Source organism: Miniopterus schreibersii (assembly GCF_964146895.1).
Source record: "Miniopterus schreibersii genome assembly, chromosome: 9".
NCBI classification, from domain to species: domain Eukaryota; kingdom Metazoa; phylum Chordata; class Mammalia; order Chiroptera; family Miniopteridae; genus Miniopterus; species Miniopterus schreibersii.
In genome coordinates, this window is record NC_138118.1 from 49,326,071 (window position 1) to 49,347,780 (window position 21,710).

The 21,710-nt window shown below is 33.0% G+C and overlaps 1 protein-coding gene across 1 annotated transcript in view; it reads right to left on the reverse strand.

Annotated features, from left to right (window-relative positions):
- Window positions 1-772: 772 nt before the first annotated feature.
- GNAT3 (G protein subunit alpha transducin 3) overlaps window positions 773-21,710 on the reverse strand; it is a gene marked incomplete at its 5' end in the record, with an annotated part of 49,064 nt that continues 28,126 nt past the window's right edge. Inside the window, 5 exons of the mRNA XM_081147318.1 lie at window positions 773-3,143; window positions 4,580-4,733; window positions 4,920-5,049; window positions 16,256-16,384; window positions 20,731-20,888. Coding sequence (XP_081003444.1) covers window positions 2,953-3,143; window positions 4,580-4,733; window positions 4,920-5,049; window positions 16,256-16,384; window positions 20,731-20,888 — 762 coding nt within the window. The 3' untranslated portion in view covers window positions 773-2,952. The remainder of the gene's footprint in view (window positions 3,144-4,579; window positions 4,734-4,919; window positions 5,050-16,255; window positions 16,385-20,730; window positions 20,889-21,710) is intronic.

Here is a 21,710-nt window from a genome sequence, read left to right on the forward strand (position 1 = left end):
GTGATTAAATAGGGTAATGGATCAAGTAAAAAAAAATGTAGGAGGGCAGGTTCTTGACCTGAAAAAGTAGTTTACCCACTTGTGTGATATATATGAAAACTGATATTTTTAAATGAATTTTGTAGATCAACAAGATATTGGATATCTATAATGTATATCATAGATTTCACAGAGTTTGAAAGCTCACTCCCATAAAGCATTTTGTAAAATTGTCAACAATTTTATTTTGACACTAAGATGTTACCTAGTTAATATTCCTTTTCATTTATGTCTCTAGTCACTAGTCCCACGATGCAAAGACTTATCTATTGACTTGTTCATGCTTCTGGAAAATGTCTGCAAGGAGTAGTTGTCAATGACCCCATTAGATATAGGCCTGCACCAGATCCCTGAGGTAGTGCAGTGTGTCTACAATTGGACAAATCTTAGAAATGCATGAGCTGGGAGCGTTGAACATCTAAGGTAAGCAGGATTCAGGAACAGTCTGAATCAGGGAGAGTAACCTCAAATAATAGAAAAAGGAAAATATCAGTATAATCATGTTTGAACTTTAAATGACAAAGACTAAGACTGCTTCACTGAGACACTATAAAAGCAAATTCCCTAACTGTACAGTTAAACATTGAATTTTCAATTGAAACAGGTATTTCAGTTCTAAGCAACTTGAACATTGCTGGTCTTAGCCTGAGTTTCTTCCAGCTAAAGCATAGCTTCCCATATTTTACATTTTATTACTTTTTAAAAATTAGCCCAAAATACTGTGCATCTACACCAAACTTTTTTTATTAAAAAATTTAAAAGTAAAATCAGAAATAGACTCAAATTTTAGGTTGCAATCAGTAAAGAAATAATGCAAATAGCTATCTTACTTTTCTCTATTAAACATTTCTCTGCTTAATTAAAATTTATCATTTAACATAGTAACTATTTTTGATTTGGACAATTTTAATTTCAATCAGAATTTGAATACATTTAAGTTGTTTTTGCTTGTTTGTGTTAAAAATCCAAACTTACCTCTAATTATAATTTGGTCATTTAACATATTTTAAAAATTTCTCAGAAAACAATATTTCATAAGTAAATATTGATGCCTGCCAGTTTTTTGCACAGATCAAAACAAGTTTTGTATTTTTAAAAGACAAATTGAACCATTTTGTACCCCACCCTTTCTACCCATGTAACCTAAAAGAGGAATCCTAATGGTAAATCAGAGTCAAAATCTAAATAAATAATAGTAATATTTCAAAAAAAAAATCTTCTTTCTGAAAAATTCTGCTCACACTGAGGGAAACAAACAGCTTAAAATAGAGTAGAAGGAAAAAAAGACAAAGCACAATGGATGAAATAATAGCATTTGTAATCTTAATTTAAAATCTCATAACATTGAATATCTCCTAGCAAAAAGTTGGGTTGTTGTCATATAGATATTTTTCAGCCTGAAAATTTTATTGAGTGCCTGAACTAAATATATTTTCATGCTTTTTGTTGTTGTTCTTGGTATCTTAGGCTCCTTAATAATTTATATTCAGCAAAGGAATTTAAAAACATTTTTTTCTTATTATAACATTTTTTATTTGACAAGTTTATTTATAACTGCTTTTGTGATTTTGAAGATAAAGCCAGAGACACTCTAGTAAAGGTTATTTACTGAATAGTGATCATCCTTATGTTTTTGGAAAGGAAATGTGTTACAAAACATTGAAGTAACAGCTAAATCAATGTGAGCTACAGATTGGCAAATTGCTTGATGTATGTTTCCTTCATCTCATCTAGATGTAAAAGCCTAACTAGCTCTCTTTTCAGAGTCCTAAATCTCATGCATTGACCTACTATTCTGACCTATATCACCTTCCTCTACAAGTGTCGAGAGTAAGCAATATTGAGACATGCTTGAAAAGTATATATTGTAAATGGTACACACTTTGAAAAAGAAAAGTCATCTTTTCTGTTCATAAATAATATGATTTGTATTGTAAGGCACCAAAGTGGCTTTTAAAAAAGAGGCTTTGGCTGTTAGCATACTATGTAACATTTAGAATGGACCATGCAGAACCAATAGAGAAGTTCAATGTTTCTCTTCTAAAAAATCTCCTAATCACTTGCTCTTTCTTTCTATTTGTTGTTTACAAAATCAAAACATACTAGTGCTAAGACATTGAATTATTTTTCTCTCTTGCAGTCTAGAATTGACCCCAAACCATACATTGTAATAATGTTCCTTGCTGTTCTGGATTAAAATATGGGAAATGAGTGCTCCATTGAGAACTCTTACTCAGCCTGAACAGCCTTACACTGTGTACTTCACCATACATGGTCCCCTGCTTTCAACCAACTTGGTGCAAAAAGATAGATTATGAAATCCTCAATGCTAGGGGTAAATTAAGCATTGATAATATTTTCTAAGAAAAAAAAGAAACAAAATTGCATGCATTTCTTTTGAAAAGATAATTTTGCATCAAGTGAACATTTTATTTGCAGCTGGCTGAATAGGAATAATGGACCAATAAAATACATGTATCATCTTTGAATAGCCTCTATAGTACAGGCATAATCACATTATCAACAAAAATGAATGCCTCTCAAGTTCTGGCAGATGGAAATATAGATTCCTTTGCATTGTTCATTGTTCTATGATTAAAAATAGGCTGCAATGCAGAAATTAATTTCTAAGCTAATTCAGTGTCAGTGATATGTACTGATAGAGAACTACTGATATGTATGTTTCCATATCTGATAACATCAAAGACACCTCATCCTCAATGTCCCAGATAAGTCAAAATTGATCCAGATACAGGTGACAATAAATTAAAACTTTGCATAAAATCTTTTTGCTTTTAATGCTACTTATATTTCTAGATAAGTTAATATCTATTAAAACAACACATCACACAGCACCTTTTCTTTTATATCTTGAAAAACATACATGAGCAACAATGGAAGAAAAAAAATTGATTAGAAAAGTCCACAATCTTTCAGATTCTCTTTGATTATTATATCTGTAACTGCATCAAACACGAACTTGACATTTTGGGTATCTGTAGCACAGGTCATGTGGGAATAAATTTCCTTATCTTCTTTTCTCAAATTTAGGTCTAGAAACTGGTTCTTGATGTAGTTCCCTGCATCTTCAAATGTATTTGGCCCTTGTTAAAAAGAAATTAAAGTAAACATTAATAGCATTAAAAATAAAATTATAAATAATATCAGTAAGTTTTAAGATTTTACTTTCTGTGGTTCTATTTGATGGGTTCTATATTAAAAAATCAGTATTGGCAATCGTCAATTATCTGAGTTTTATGCAACATCTACTTTGTGCTGGGAACTATACTTACCCACTGAGGGCTTCAAGTGGCTAAAATTTAACATCTATATCAATACAGTATGCCATGTACTGTATAATTCCAGCTATATCACATTCTGGAAAGGGCAAAACTATAGAAATAGTGAAAAGATCAGTGGCTGCCAGGATCTGGAGAGGTAGGGAGAAACATGAATGGGTGGAGCACAGGGAATTGTAGGGCTGTGAAAGTATTTTGTATAACACTGTAGTGGTAGATACATGACATGTATTTGGCAAAACCCATAGACCTGTACAACAAAGGCTTAAAGCTAATGCAAACTACTGACTTTACTTAATAATGTGTAAATATCTGTTCATTAATGGTAACAAATGTACTTCAGAAATGCAAGATGTTAATAACGGGAAACCATGGGAGCTAAATTAAAAATTACTCTAAGAAGTAAACTCTAGCAGTTAAAAGAAAGCATTATTGTAAGTTTAATTTAATTTGCAATATTCAATATAGAATCATGATATTTAATCACATGATAAATGTGTGAACACATAATACTTATAAATACAGAAGAAAGATACAAGCACTAATTATAGGCTAGCTCATATAGCTATTTTGACATAATGCCATATTCCTAGTAATATCTGGGTTACCCATGTATAGTGGTAAAATCACTTGTATTTGTGTTTAAATCATAAGTATTTCCATCTTACCCAATTTCACTGATAACAGAGTATATAACTACAAAAAAAGTCTCCAAAGAGAAAATAACCCTCTATAGAACCTGACATTTAAAATTATTGATTAACAAGATCAGCACAAAAACTCTAGGAGCTAGGAAAACTGGAGAAAGAGAAGGTGCCACTATTCTCAAATTCATTCATGCTGTCCTTCAGGAAACTTAATTCAGACTTTGAAGAGCCACTGAGATCTAATATAGCATTACAAGATTTCATTATGGAATATATTAAAAATTCCAACTTGAAATAAAATTTACATTCCTATTACAATGTTTAAGGTAATAGTTTGCAACATTATTTGATACATTATGTGGAGTAGCAACCCCACTCTATCTAACCACTTCCCATTTATTCATTAGAGCTTTGCTTTAAGGCAGAGTAGAGAGGTTTCCTCTATATAAGATTCTTTTCAGTGTGTATCATACACATGACTCAGAAATCATTGCAAGCCTCAACCTCATAAATATTACATGCCAAGATTCAGATAAGAAAAGATATTTCTATACAAGAATTTACTATTCTGTAATTAAATGAAAAGAATCTTACCAGTGTACTCTGGAAAGCAGATGCTAAGATGCACTTTGGTTACTTTTTCTTGAAAGAGATCTTTTTTATTGAGAAACAGGACAATGGAAGTGGTTGCAAAGTACTTGTGATTACAGATGCTGTTGAACAGGTGAAGGCTTTCATGCATTCTGTTCTGTTTGGTTTAAAAGGTGAGAATGTATAGAATTATTATTTGCAAAATATTTATGTTGGGCATTATAAATAAGGATCTAGAAACAACATCTTTGGAAGGCCTCAATTGAGTTGGAAAATGCGGTAGTAATAGTGGAAACTAAAAGGCTTGTTTTTCACCCTATCTTTATTTTCCTTTTAGACTTACCACTTCTTCATCTTCTACCAGAACCATGTCATAGGCACTGAGTGCTGCACAGAATATAATGCATGTCACTCCTTCAAAGCAGTGAATCCATTTCTTTCTCTCAGATCTCTGTCCACCTACATCGAACATTCTTTAAAAAAATAAAAATAATAGAATAACAAAATTTATAAATATCCTCCAAAATTATCATTAAGATTAATATTTAGAGATTTAAGTGGATACTTTTATATCTTTAAAAGGTATTCTTTTAATTTTTTATTCATTATAAAATAAGTCTTATTTGGCTAATTTGCAGCTCAAGGACTAAAAAAGAAATTTCATCATTTTCTTTTTTTAATTCACACAAACTATAGTAAAAGAATTCACACACTGATTTTGAGCACGTGGCAAATTTAAAGTAGTTTAGAATTTTAGTAAGAAATTGATTTGCCTTAGGAGAGTCTGATCACAGTTTATATATAGTTTTAAATTAACATAATCCAAAAGAAGATTGGAAGTTGTCATAATTCTGAACTATGATTCTCTGCTGTTTTCTTAGCTCTTTCTACATTCATTCTTTCATTCATTCAAATGATTATTGGACTTGACCATGGATTGGAAGAATTACTATTGTTAAAATAGCCGTGCTACAGATTCAATGCAATTCCTATCAAATTCCATGGTAGTTTTCAAGGAAATAGAACAAACAGTTCTAAAATTTGTGTGGAATCGCAAAAGAACTGAATAGCCAAAGCAATCTCGGGGAAGAAGAACAAAGCTGGGGGCATTAGGCTCCCTGATTTCAAACTATATTACAAATGTATATTAATTAAAACATAAGGTATTGGCATAAAAACAGACACAGACACAATGGAACAGAATAAAGAGCCCAGAAATAAATCTGTGCCATAGACATTGTGCTAGACCTACTGACACGAAGAAAAAGATATCATCACTGTCTTTAAAGAGTGCTCTGTGTTGTAGAGAGAAAAACAAATGCATTATTGTATTATTATTTAATAAATATTCCAATATACAAGGTAGAACGTGAGCCTAGAGGAAGAGTTAAGTCAGCCTGAGGGACCATGGCACTTACTCAGAGAAGCTGTTTGAAAATTTGGTCCTCTGTTTCTGTATTTTGGTAAAAGGCACCATTGCAGACAGAGCAATGCATTACAGAAACTGAATTTTAATACCTCTCTTTCCCTTAGCATCCATATAGAACACGAGTGTCCATATAGAACACATCCCAAATGCACTTTCTAATGCTACCATTTCTTACCAACTCCTGTCCTCTTGTATAAGCCACCAACATTTCTGGTGAGGCCACTGCAAGAGTTCTACTTTCCAACTGCTTTTTCCCCCCTTAGAATAAAAAACACACTGGCTTAATAACCACTACGGCTCTAGCTGTTTTGGCTCTTGCTTATCTGTCCAAGCTTAGTTCATATCACTTTCCTGTTTTTAATACAGTCCAATCACAAGGCTACTCTTTCACTTCCTTTAATATAAACCCAAATTTTGCTATTTTAGGACTTTTGGAGTCTGTCTCCTTTCCATGTGACTTGATTCCCCTTTTTTCTTAAATAACACTTTTTTCTCAACAGGTCTCAGTGTTAAAATCTCCTCCACAAGGAAGGCTCTCTCCATCTCTCACTTACTTTCTATCACATCACTCTCTTAATTTCCTTTATAGAAATTGTCACAATCAGTCATTAACTGTTTGGTTATTTATTTGCTTTATATGATTAATATCTATTATCTCTTTAATGGAATAGTGGCCTCATGAGGGGAGGGACCTTATCTATAGTAGTGAAGGCTAGAGTGCCAGGCATTATGCCTGGTACACAGTAGACATGCAAAAAAATTTGCTAAATAAGTGAGTATATTCCATGTTAATGGCATGAAGGGGGTATTTTTATGTAAAGTGTATGTGTAAGTCAAGGAATGAGAGAAGATGGTATGTTTGGGGTATAAACAAGTAATTTATATTTTGGGAACATGAAGATTAAGATAAAACTGTTGAGATATATGACTTGAATAAATTATTCATTTATTCAACAAGTGTTTGTTGATCATACTAGGCATCAGAGATTCAGTCTCAAGAAGCTTCTAATTTGGTGGTGGTGGTGGTGGGGTATGTGTGTGTGTGTATTTGTAAATAGACTTAGTATATCCATATACAATAGAGAGTGTATGAGGTGGATTGAAATAGAGTGATTAGAAATGCAGAAGATGATACTTATGTAAAAAAACTAAGAAAATTAGGTTTGAGGGATTGAGCTAAGTGGATATCTGAGGAAGAATGTGCTAGGCAGAGGCCACAGAGGAAACAGCAAGAGCAAAAGTTTTAAGTAGGCAGAAATAAACCTAAGGTATTAGGCCAGAAATGTGCTTCTGGGTCTTTTATATTACATGAGAAGATTCGATTTTATATTGCAGCCAATGGGGAGCCCTGAGAGATGTTCACATAGGGAATTAACCTTGTTGTTGTTGTTACTGTGTTAGGTCACTTTGATCTGAGGCTGGAAGATGGCCTTTCTGAGGAAGAAACTAGAGGCAAAGAAATAAATTATGGGGATTTTGTAATAGTTTAATAAAATATTACCAAGAAGCATCCAAGCTGTACAGAGATTTCAAAGGTAATAACTATACTTGGAATAGTAAGTATCAATTAGCTGGCATATTGAAGATAATTAAAAGCACTATACATTGTACTTCTCTACTACACATTTCACATATGAAGAAAGTAGAGAACAGATACATAAAACTAAAATTCCTCAAAACTGAGTGTCCCAAAAATGTATACACAAGTTTTTCTAATAGCTCAATTGATGTTTCTTTCTTTTCAGATTTAACCCATTTGAATTAATAATTATTCAAAGTGTGCATACATTTTTTGGGACACTGTGTATATATAGTATGTACATATATAGACAGATAGGTCTATAGATAGATATGCACCAATGTAAAATCACTCTATTCAATAGTAGATTCAAAGAGAAGATGCTCGTGATATTCAAGATAATATTTAAGAGTTCAATAGTTGTGTGGTTTGGAAATTTAAATTTTGTCAATAAAGACTATACTATGTGCTGCTGATTACCAAACCCTCTGTAGTTTCGGACTTGCAATATAAATGTAGGAAGAGAGAGGAATTTTGACTTTAAGGTTGTATTGTGTAGAAAATTAACCAACAAATTTAATTTTTAAAAATCAGTCAACATTCTTACGGAATCAAGGATAATAAAAAGGTATTCAGACCTTTAACTTTTTAGTCAAATGTTTTGTTAACCCGTAAAAATAACTAGTCTTTTTTTCAAGTATTGGAATTTGAAAATTTATCTACTGTTTTATTGAAATTACCTGTCTTGAAATAAACTATAAATTATGGGAGAAATTAAAATGGTTCAGATCATGACTTTTCTTTTCTCCATAAATCCCCACATCACCAACTGTAATGTTTTAATCTTAATATAACAGAACTAATATGAGTTTACTATTGGCCAGACATAAGCATTCTATAACAATTAACTCATTTAAACTTTACCACAAGCTTATAAGGTAGGCACAGTTATTATTCTTATTTTTCATATGAGCCCTTTCAGCAACTAGCTCATGGCTTATTAATTCAACTAATATTTGTTGAATCTGCCATGTACCAGGCATCATGATATGTCATGTGGAAATGGTAGTTATGCTAGGAAAGTTGTTAAGCTTTGTTGTGATTCTCATTAAGTTTAAATTTATTTACTTTGCCTAGAGGTCTCCAAGCAGGACATACTGTCTATAGCTGAGTCTCAAACCTTCAAGTGAACTGCAGTTATCTTTGCTGTGGGGTCTGCCTTTTTCCTCAGGTCAGACAATAGCTCTGTGTGGTGTCAAACATGTCACTGGGCAAATTCTCCCCCTTTTACGTGTTTTGTTCCATTTTACCAATGGCAATAGAGTAGACAGCTTGGACTCTAGGTGATTCACATATTCTCCATTTAATCACATATAAATATATGATGGATCATTTGTTGGCAAGGAAATGTGATACTGTGATTGGACAGAAATGCATTAACTTGTGGATTAACTTGGTGAGTTGAAGATGGAGTGTGCATCGCTAGGTTTAAACTTATGATGGGCTTTTCCAAACTAAAATCACCCCTTTTATTCCCACCCGCTATATTTTGACATGCAAGAACATCCATAATTAGTGTTTCCTTTTTTGCTCTAACCCTCTCCGCAGGGTTTGCTTCCATGGTGGGTATCCTATAAGGAGAACTAGCTAATCCTAGAACCAGGACAAGAGTCACTGGAAGAGTGGGATACTTGTCCTGAGTGCCCCATGCTCACACTTCACAGTAAGAACAATGGTGCAGCAGGAGCCAAGTTCCAAAACATCTTATTAAGTTTTCCCCATTAAACACGCTTTGGGGTAGTCCTGTCAGCATTGGTTTTGAGCCTTTTTGTCTCATCTTTTATGGACAACTAACCTATCTTCATCCATTCTGGTTGATACTTTCTTCATTTAATCACATTTATATTTTCAATCAGATATATTCAAATCTTGCAAATCTGAGAATATTCTTAATGTGACTTTGGATAACTGCTCAGATTCCCTGCATGGTAACCAAATATTTTACCTCAGAGAGGATAATCTTGTTTCTCTCATGTTGATAGTTTTTAAATTAAAAAAAAATTACAGAGTCCCTAGTAATGAAAACATTATAGAACTGAAATGCTCATTAGCAAATCAGACCAATAGCTGGAGTTTGGCTTTTGTATTGATTCTTCTGGATATTATGTTAGCTCTAGGAAAAGTTACATTATGCCTTTCTGCTGTTGTAGCAAATTATTTTTCATACATTAATTTTCACTTTAGTGTTTCCTCTAAATTTTAATTTGAGGCTTATTTTAGAGGTGTAAAACATAACATCCTATTGATACATTTACTCATTACACATTTCACTGAAGAAGTAATGTTACATATGTGTGTGTGTGAGTGTGTATGTGTGTGTGTACATATTCCATCATGACCATTCTGTGAAAAACAAAAATAAAAGCAAGAAAAGAACACATGTGCTTGCTAATGAGCACTTGGTATGGGGAAATCTAAATGGACAATTAATGAGGTGAATGGACATGTGATACAGCTTGAATGCCCTTGATTCCCTAAACAGTTAATATAACCAGAGAGCCATAATAATATTGATTGGAACTTACAGTTCTCATTTTGGGTAAAGGATTTTGTTCTTGTTTTTGGTAATACATATTTCCTTATTAAGTACAGTACTTAAGTTAGAATTCTTATTGTTTTAAAAAACTTTTTAAATGCCTGAAATGTATGATGCAGCTAAAAATTGACCGGCCAGACTTCTAAGTGATAGCTGAACATCAATAATAGCATTATTGTAGGGCAAATAGCATTAATATAGGGCAAATCATCAGAGTTTTATAGCTTTATATTAAACAGTTGACTAAACAGTTGAGTTTATAGCCTATTATAAACAGTTGGGAAATTTTTGAGTTTTATGGGTTTATGGTAAACAGTTGGCTAAGTATTTACCACACAAGATTATTCATACTTCATATCAGAATAGATTATTATTAATCTGCTTTTTATAGTGCTTGCAAAAGCATTATATAACATAAGACAGCTAAAAATAAATAATGCTACTACAGCTAATTTATTTGTTAGATGATGTTGCTCATCCTATAAGCATGTGATTCTCTTGGAAAAATTATTATTGACATCTATATATTTGACCACAGAAAAATACCTAATGTGAATAAAACTTATTTTAAACTATTTTGTTGAATGAGATTTATTAAAGATATTTGATTATGTCACAATTGATATAACCTCTTAAGATGGCTATATGACAGGCCAACAGGTGAATCTGTGTTATCACTACAGAGCCATAGCAAAGCGGCCTAATAAATTTTTCTCTTGTGCCCGGTTCTAAATCTCAAGGTAAATACTTGCAGATATAAAGTATATGCACAGAGGCCATTATAAAACCATTAATTGATAGTGGTAATAAGACAGAATCAAAAGGACTTACAACCATGACAGAGCCAGGGCCTCTAAACTCCCATAATTGTTAATACCATTATATACTTTTTGCTAAGTTTGTGTGTATGATTAGAACTTAAAATGCCTACTATATAATTCTCTAATTATTGAATAATATAATTTATAAATTCATTAAAATAAATCCTATCACTAGAATAAATTATATATTATGTTATATAGCTTTATGTTTTGATAGTATTAACCATAAATATACCGGAATCAAGTAGATAGCATAAGTTAGTTATTGCTCTATGAGATGGAATAGAGAATTACAAAGCTAAGTTGAGATATAGCTGCTGAGGTAGACACCAGACTCACTCCTGAGCCAAGATGACCCTACCCCTACTGAAATGAGCACAGTGCACATGATTCAACTTCAAATTCAGGAAAATTATAATTTATTTTATATCAAATCCATTCAAATGTTGAAAATAATTATGTTAAATTTACAAAATCTAAAGCTCCATGTTGTACTATTTGTTTACCTCTTTTGTTGGCTCCCATATAGTTTTATGTTCTTTTTTAAAAATTTATCTTTATTGTTGAAAGTATTACAGATGTCCCCCTTTTCCCCCATTGATCCCCTCCATCCCCCATCTGCCCCACCCCCAGGCCTTCCCCACACTATTGTCTGTGTCCATGGGTTATGCATATAAGTTCTTTGATTAATCTCTCCCCACCCACCCACCCCCTGCCTTCCCTCTGAGATCCCTCAGTCTGTTCCATGTTTCTATGTCTCTGGATCTGTTTTGTTCATCAGTTTATTTTGTTCATTATATTCCACATATGAGTGAGATCATGTGGTACTTGTTTTTCTCTGACTGGCTTATTTTGCTTAGCATAATACTCTCCAATTCTGTTTTTTAATCATGGAAAATAATTTCTCTATGCCTGTTTAATAAATTCTGGTAAATCTGTAAATTTTTTGTCCTGCAGAATTATTTTACAACAATAAAAGGTCTCACATTTGCATTGAATTTTCTGTTTACATAGTACTTTATCATCTGTAAAGATAATTAATTTTAGCAGTTCGACAGTTGTCTTTCTGGTTTGATAAGAACTCTAAGGTAATTTCCACTAAATTAGGTGATACATGAAGATGATATAGTACATTGGCAGAGATAATTTTTCATTTTGAAGTTCCTGTTTAAAATTCTAGAGTTCTCTAATTTAATATGTAAATTAAGTATTTAGTTTTAAATAGTGATATGATGATTTACACTATGTGAATACAAATCAATGCTAATGCACTGTATTTTAATACCTGGGCACATTCTGAAATTAACTTGGAATGTACATTATCTTTATATTTCCTATTTTGAAATACTACAAAATTTTACACTACAAAAGCCTGTATGCTTTTAGATAATCGTATTCAGCACTTCTAAAAAAAAAAAAAGGTGATTTAACTGTGATAATTTATTAAAAGATTAATAGATCTCATTTGCTGTGACTCAACTTACATATATATTTATATGATTTTTAAAGAATTCCATTAAAGAACATATGATTGTGTTCTTTAGTATTTTACAGTAAAAATTAAATATTTAAAAAATTTCATTTAAAATATTTTGTAGAGAAATTTCCTGCATTCTCTCCCTCATAGAAGATGCCTTTACTAACTTACCCTATTGAGTCATAGAGAAAGCAAAACCTATTAAGCAAAGAAAAGAACTCCAAACTAGTTTCAGTGGATGGCAAGGAGTTAGTAGTTGTGTAGTGCAGAAGTTGCTATGCCAAAATAAGTGCTAACTGGGCTTCACAATCTAATTCATAAACAGTTTACATTTTGGCATTGATACTGTAATAAAGAATTAGCAAAACCTTTCTCATTCCCCATAAGGGCCAGCAGTATATGAAAGTAGCATGAGAGAACATATACCTATATGACTTAATAAGATGTGCACAAAATTGACCACAGGACTATAAAAGGACAAAAAAATAAATCATGCACCAATAAAGGCCTAGAGGTCTAACCTAAAAAGGCCTATTGTGAGGAAAATATATCTTTAAAATACTGTGTGTTTTTTTAAAGATTAATGCAAATGTATTCTACTCTGAATATTTGTTTTACATATTTATGAATATTTATATTTAGAACTGAGTAAAATAGATGTTCCAGGAAATGAACATGATTTCTGAGGTTTTGTGTGTTCATAGGTAATCATCATGTACCCCTTGGTTTTAGAAGCACAGACTTGTGAAGTCCCGTAGACACCTGCCAACTCAAAGATATTTCCCCAACAGGCTGTCATTTAATTTTATTCCCCTTTCCCTCTTCTCTCTGAAGAGAATTATGAATGACCAACAACGTTAGAAGAAGCATATATATTATAAAAAAAGAACGGTTTCCACCCCAATTTACCCCTAGCCTGTCAGTGATACGCAGTGTAAGAAGTGTGGTCTTTGAAATTAGAAATCTGTGCATCCTAATCATATATGTAGAACTTCTATGTATGATCTTGGGGAAATCTTTCACCTAATTTTAGCTCCCATTTCTTAATTCTTTATTCTACATAAGGATAGCAAGCCCCTTTCATTATGTTACAGTGAGAGTATAAAGATAGTATACATAGAGTGTTTGAAATAGTGCATTTTATTCATCAAGCAGGAATTGACTGTATGCTTACTCTGTGCTAGCCATGCCAATAACCACAGACGATAGAGCTGTAAACAGACACGGCCTTTGGCCTCCTAGAGCTCAGAGCATATGAGGCAGAAACAGAAACAAAAAGAGCAAACTAATAAACAATTTCATATATTTGTAAGTTTTTAAAAAGAGAAAAAATAGTATATTATATCAATGGTGTAATGACACAGGCTCACATTGGCACAGCTAGTAAAAACTGTTTCTTTGCATTTCTTCCTAACTTTACACTAGTGACATCATGTTGGTAGGTTGAATTTGGTCATTGTCAGGGTACTTACACCAAGGAAATAATCAAGGGCCACAAATTATCCTTTCTCCTCCCCCTGTCCCTGAGAGCTTGCTCTTATATCTTTACCAACACACTGGTGGGTGTGGTAGTGACAGGGATATGCAAGGATGATTAATAGATAGGATGGTCAAGGCTCCCTGAGGAGATGGCATTTAATTAGAAGACTTAAGAAGGAGCCAGTCCTTGCAGAGATCCAAGGTCAGAGCATTTTAGACAAAGAGAACTGCAAGTACAAAGGCTCTATGGCTTGAATGTTTGAGGAACAGCTATTTATAAAATTATAATTTACAATGGTGCCTATTTCTGAGAAGATACTAACTGACCAGGGTTTCTGAGAATGACTAGGGTTGTGAGCTTCTAGTTGTTCAATATGTGACATTAATGTTCAAAACTGGCTTGTGATCCAGACAGTCTGGGGTCTGGGAGATTCTACTAGCTAATGTAAATTATGCTAACATCAACTTACAACTTTCTGCTAGGACTTTACAACAAACTCATTAGACAAGTAAAGAAAAGGTACCTTTGTTCCTCAGCAAGTTCTGCTAATTAGTGGAGAACCTGGGGTTGGAAATTTAGAAGGACTAGACTCCAGGCCTACACCTAGCTCCTGGTCTGTGCTTCAGTGAGAAATTTGGAGAGAGAAAGGAGAGTAAGAAAGAAAAGGCAAGTGTGCCAAAAATGCTTTGATGGGCTTAGGGGAGGCAGAGGAGAGAAGCAATTGGGCTTGAGCTCCCAAAGGAAAACTCCAGAAACTGGATCAAAGATCAGGAGACTGGAGAAAGTAGTTGCCAAAAAGGAAATGCACCAGAGTGATGACAAGACTGAAGACAAACTTGCTAATGTTGACAACAGGGGATGTAGATCCCAGTCTTTGCAACCCTTTTACCCTAGTTTGATCTTTCACTCATCTTTCAGAAAATTAACTATTTGTGGGCTTGAAATTTAGGGATATATTTTGAAGAGCTTTCTTCCATATTAACTTATAAAATATCCTGGCCATCTATGTAATAACTATTGTAATTAGATATTATGTATTACCAATTTTAATACTTAAAACCTTAAAACGTTTTCCCACTAAAATGAATTTTTCCTCACAAATTGATACAAATAATTCATGTCATCTTTTTTTCTAGTTTTTCTACTTTTAAAAAATATTTTTATTACATGCATGAATGACTTTATTAATTATACTTTGCTGACTTTTTTCATTACTCAAGGATACATATAGGACCTGGTTTTAATATTTAATAGTCCATCTTTTTTCCACAATTGATAGGAAGAGGTGCTTAAGTGTCAAGGGTCACTTTCTAACACTACAGTATGGATTTAATTTTTTTAAATTTAAATATATTTTTATTGATTTCAGAGAGAGGAAGGGAGAGTGAGAGAGAGAAACATCAATGATGAGAATCATTGATCAGCTGTCTCTTGCATGCCCCCTACTGGGGATGGAGCCTCGGCATGTGCCCTGACAGGGAATCCAACCATGACCTACAGGTTCATGGGTCAACGTTCAACCACTAAGCAACACCGGCTGGACTACAATATGGATTTTTAAAAAAATATATCTTTATTGATTTCAGAGAGAGGAAAGGAGAGGGAGAGAGAGATAGAAACATCAATGATGAGAGAGTCATCATTGATTGGCTGCCTCCTGCATGCCCTCAACTGGGGGTCGAGCCCACAATCTGGGCATGTGCCCTGACCGGGAATCGAACCCCGATCACCTGGATCCTAGATCGATGCTCAGCCACTGAGTCACGCCCAGCCAGGCTATAATATGGGTTTTTATTTCTTGCAATAATAAATGGGTAATTTTGCAATAGAATTTTTAGGAAGGTCTTGATAATGCAATGACAATGAAAATAATGGACTCATTTTCATAACCAAACCATACTTATAAAGTAGGCCTCGATATTCCAGTAAATAGCATCATAGTCAAATAAGTCTCTTCTCAATTGTTTGCATTTTAAAATTAAGGAAACAAATTCATAAGAATATTTCAAGCAAAAGGGAGATTTGGAAGGCAAAGGAAATAGGACTTCTAACACCTGTTACTTAAATGTTATTTAAATATATTTCTTTTTTTTTAAGTGAAATATCAGTTTCAAGTATGAGGAAAATAAAATCTAGCTCCCAGCTGCTCTTGGAGGGAAGGATGGGGCTAGGACGAGGGTCCATGTGCAAGGCTACAGAAGGGCAATAAAGGTCAGTGGTACTGAAAGTAAACTAAGCCTAGCGAGCATTCCCAAGGACTCACTGCACTTGAACATGTGATAGAGCTTTTCTCTATGCAGAAATATTGAGCATGACACATTTTTCCACTGATTATTAGAAAAGATATTTGCTTATACCTGAAATGCAGGTCTTTGAAGGAGAATTGAGTTTCAATGATTCCAGTTGTTTTCACTCGAGTATGTAGAACATCTTGCTCATTTGGGACATATGCAGGAGCTGTTATTCTGTCCAAATCATTAAGGTAGCTAATAAGAAAATAAAATACCACATATGTTTTTAACTTTGCATTTGAAGATACCAGGATTCAGTACAAATGACTTTTTTTTTTTGGTTTAGAGTCCATTAAAATTATAAAATTCCAGACTGGTGATTTTCAAATTCTGCTTTTCAGAATTACAAGAGTTTGGTGGCTGGAGTGCTGCAGAGCACTGAGTGTGATGCACAACTGACCTGTGGAAGCGGGGGCCTCTTTTAAAAGTAGATAGATAAATTCTGCTTTAGCTTGCATTTTATGAGTTTTATGTGATATATTCGCTCGTGAAAGATAGACATTTGAGAGAAAAGTTCTCTTTATTAGACTTACATCATCCAAAAATGCTACCCTGTAAAGATGAGCGCTAGTCTAGTGATCACTAGACTAGTCTCAAAATATTGTAATTTGTATTTAAGCACTTTAAATTTTAAAAGTGATTGGTTTTAATATCATAATTTGAGAGTTGTTATGTTATTCTCCATGGATTGTCTAGTTTAGGACTCTGAACAAATTTCATTAAGTGCTGTGATTATATCCAGGTTAGTTCAATAAAATAAGAAACTGTTGACCTTCTTGTTGGTTCACACTGGAACTAATTTATGAAATTGCTGACACACCCCTGAGCAGGCAGGCATTCCTGGGGACAGAAAACTGAACCTATACCTTGTACCCACTCCCACTTCGTCTACTCTTCCATCGGCGCATCAGTGTGTCCCACTCTTCCCCAGAGGCCATATTTAAAAACACTGCTGTTACCAGGATGAATTCTGCTCTCTTTCTGCCCACAGGATCTAGGAGTGATGAGAGGCAGGAATAAGTCTGATTAAGCTGTGTGCTCTGTAAGAAGTCTGTTAGGTAAGAGGAAGGAAACTGCTCTTAGCTTCATCCTTGAAACCAGATAATGTCTTTAGACTAAATACAGTGTTTTATTGCTTTAAAAACAGTCAAAAATCACTGTTTTAGACTTTTAATACAAAGGCTTTAGTAGTTTAGCATTATGGCTATTTCAGGGAAAATGTTAAATAGAGATAGTAATAGATTGATAAGGTTTTTGTGACAAAATTGGTCATTATATTGAACCAAGTTTACACATATAGCTTAAATAGAAAGATCATGATGGGCTTATATCCATTCACATAGAATTTGAGAAGTAGAATCCATTTGAATGTTAGTTATTTAAAAGTTGAATTTTTCTAGGACTAAATTGAAGAACTGTTTATGCCTTAGCATCTAGCACAGTGCCTTAAAAAAAAAAGCTATTTTATCATTCATTAAAAAATAAATTCAATAGTGATGTAGATAATTTATTCTTGAAGGCTCTTTCTCCTTTTAAGCTGAAATAAACTTAGAACAGGTAATACTTTTGGCCAAGGACAAATAGACCATCACATATCAGAAACACATATATGTAATAATGTAAAAATATATTACCCTATTTCCTTCTAATAAAGTTTATCTTAAAAAAGAGAGAGAAATAAAGATATAAATATTTCAGAAGAAAGTATTGGAAGATTTTTCTAACTTATCTATTTTATATTTTGTGAATCAAGTTCCTTTGTGAATTCCGTACAAAGAAAGTTGACCTAGGTGGTAGGCAAATGATTGGTCGATTGGTTCATGCAGGAGCAAAACCAAAATGAAACAAAACAAAAACATACCTGCCATGATAGATATAAAATTTGTTTTAATAATAGGTAAATGAATGCTTTGGTAAAGACACATTTTAATGTACTTTTATTTGTATATATAAATCATTTCAAGCAAAGCAGAAGCCTTAACAGAGTGACAGATTTGCATTTAAAATGTTTGTTTTTATAAACAAATATAGGATTTGGGTGCTAAAGCCTGTGGGCTAAAACTTAAACCAAACCAGAGGCCCTAAATATATATAACTCAAATCACCTAAAATATCTGATTCTCTTTTTAATCATGTAAAAATACTATTTTTCCTGGTCAATTCTATGTTAAATCTTAAAGGACATGGAATTTGAATAGCACACTAGATAGCCCCAATGAGTAAACCATCAAGTATCAAATTAAAATCTTTCTCCTGGTTGCCACTGTCATGATGCTTTCCCTTCATTTTGCTAGTAGTGATAGTGGGGGAGGTGCTATGTTGCCAACAGACAACATTCTTTTTCCTTACACTGCTTTGAACTCTGTTAGCTTCATCTTCAAGGGTATCTACATTTGAGAGAATAACAAATATCTCACTTTCACCAAAGAATGACAGAAAGAGGGAGGGAGGGAGAGAGGAAGAGGGAGGGAGGGAGGGAGGAGGGAGGGAAGGAGGGAAAGAGGAAAGGAAAGAAGGAGAGGAAGAAAGGAAGGAAGAAAGAAAAGAGAGGGGGAAAGAAAAGAGAAGAAAGAAGAGGAAGAGAAAGGAAGGAAGGAAAAGAAAAGAAAGAGACCGTTGCTTTGTATAATGCATATGAAATAGACATGAATCTGGTACTGATCCGATATTACATTTACTAGTTTTAAAATGTGAATGTCATTCAGTATTTTGGAAAAATCAACTCTTAATTTTTGGAACAAACAATAACCATTCATCTATTTTCCTTAGCAAGCTTTTACTTAATCTTTCTTTTAAGGACCCATAAGAACAAAACATTAATTTTTAATTTTCTTGGTTTTATGTAAAATAAAATGTCATTTTTAGACATGGGGGTGGGTAGTGGTGGGTGGAATCAACTTTTCTGTTGTTATTCTACTGCCATGAAAACCAATCTGGGTAGTTAAAAACCATTACAATATGGGTAACATTCACAAGATGGGTGCAAATAGATATTGTGTACATGTGTTTAACTTGAAGAACAGATAAACTGCTCTTAATATGAATCTATACTGTGATATTCCCAGTGTAAATGCATTTTATGTATCAAAACAAAGAAAAAAACTAAAACTAAAGATTAAAAAGTCTAGGGAATACAACAAAATGTCATTTTATCTGCCCATTTTGACTACAATATGTAAATATTATTTTGCTATATAAGAGCAAAGAATTTGGTAAACATGATAATATAATTGTAAATACATTTCTTACAGCATTTTAAAGGAAAATCATGTTAAACAATAATGTATATCTAAAATAGCATCTGTCTATCTATCTAATTTATCTAAGTTTTTCTTTCTCCCTTTTCAGAACTTTGCTAACCAATTTTTAATGAAAATATTCCATATTTCAATTTCTTATTAATTGTGACTGCTTTTATCAATGATTTATATACAAAAGCAATGTTTTCTATACTACAGACAATGCTATTAGTATTAAAGTGTGACTGGGTACTGGGACACTTATAAAAAGTGTCCCACTTATTTAAGTTTATATAATCACAGGATGATACCCATTCTCTATCAGTGAGGCAAAAGCTGGTCAAGGGCAATGTACCCATTGGGCTTGGAATTTAAAATGAACATGAATGAATAATCACAGAAGACTGTTACTTTTTCCTAGAATTTATATGGTTTGTTTTCTCTCCATAACCCTTCTACCCATCATGATTAAAAATCTGAAGTATTATGCAAGTTTTATTGTTCTGTCCTCAAAGAATCTTTCATTTGTTTCACTTTCACATTATTGTGTTTTGGTTTTGTTTGTTTGTTTGAAGTACTGATGGCATGTTCTGTTTGGGGCTCATGGAAAGGACTGTGTTTATATCTCTTCACACATTCATATGCATGGACAGAAATATAGAATATGTAATGAAACTATATTTACATACATGTATACATATACTTGTAGGCATATGACCATGGGAAAAGATAAGAACCACTTACTGAAATGGAAACTTAAAATCATTTTGATAATGAAATTATAAATAGTGTCACAACTTCCTAATTCCCTTGTGACTGATAATTGCTAACTGGATGATAGCTGTGAAAATTATATAATCTTTCTTGAGACTCAAAAATAATTCCACAGTGTACAAATGTTGTGGCTATCAATACATTACTTTTTTTTAGAACTCTGTATCATGCTCCTTGAATCAAAGGAACCCCAAGCACGTGTCAATAATAAGATTACTTTAGAACATGACTTCAGTAACATGCATAGAGATGAAATGAATAGCCCCAATCCTAGTGTGCATGTCACCATTCTGCGTTTATGTTGAGCACGGTGCAAAATGATTAATTCTTTTAAATTTAGAGAACATATTTAAAACATATGGATCTCCTCAGGAAAGTAGTTTCAAAATTAGTTATTTGAAATGTTTCCCTGGTTATATTTTCTTACATCCCACTTAAATCATTTTGATCTTTTTTGCAGAGTATACAGTTATAATTCTTAATTTTAAATATTTCAACTACAATTGCTCTCAAAATGTATTCACTTACTAAGCTGCTGAGTCGCTGAGCTGGTATTCAGATGACCTTTCAAAGCAGGCCTGAATTCCCGGGTCTCTCCACAGTCGTTTTATTACCTCAGCCAGTTCAGGCGTCATTGCCCCATCTTCTAGGGTATTTGCCATTGCATAAAGTTGTCCTTGGTCTTCCTATGGCAATGTTTTTATAAAAAGAATAAAACTGTGTGATTATTTGAAATCACATAGTCTTTTTTTTTTTGAATAGAGCATTGCAATTGGATGATTTTATATTATTTCTTTAGGTAATAATTCCACTGAACATCTATTCAATATATCTTAAGGTTAATAAAAATAAAGTTCCTTATAATCACTGACTGATACCCAAAAGAGTTCTCCATTGCAAAAATGAATATATTTAAATATTGTAATAAAAAACAGAATGTTTTGGTATATGTCACTAACTTTTGAATATGATGTGAAAAGAAATAACTTCTTTTACTTTGGTGTAAGTCCATTCAACTCTCAGATGGTAAAAATGATCATGAAAGGGTAATGGATCTGATCTAAATTGGTACATAGTCTTCCCTTGATCATGGCCATATTTTTTGTTTCTAGGAAACAAAAATGCCAAGTAAGAATTAGAGCAAAAAACGGAAAATAAAACTCAATATTCTAAAATTGTACTTAAAGATTGATATACAATATTATTTGTCATCATGTACCTCTTTGCAATCATATAAATAGTGGTAAACATTTTGATCCACTCAAAGTTTTGAATATCCATGAACTGTTGTTAATTGCATACCTTTGGAGCAAATTAATAGGTCAGAGACCAGAAGATGAAAAAAAAAAAAAGAGAAGAGAAGGGAAAAGGAAAGGAAAATAAAAAAGAAAGCAAGCATTGTGTTAGTCCTGATGGAATATTTGGAGCTGACAAGAACAGAAATAAATAAAAGTACAATGAGTAAATAATATAGTCCACAGTTTATCTAAACTAATTATCAAATCTGT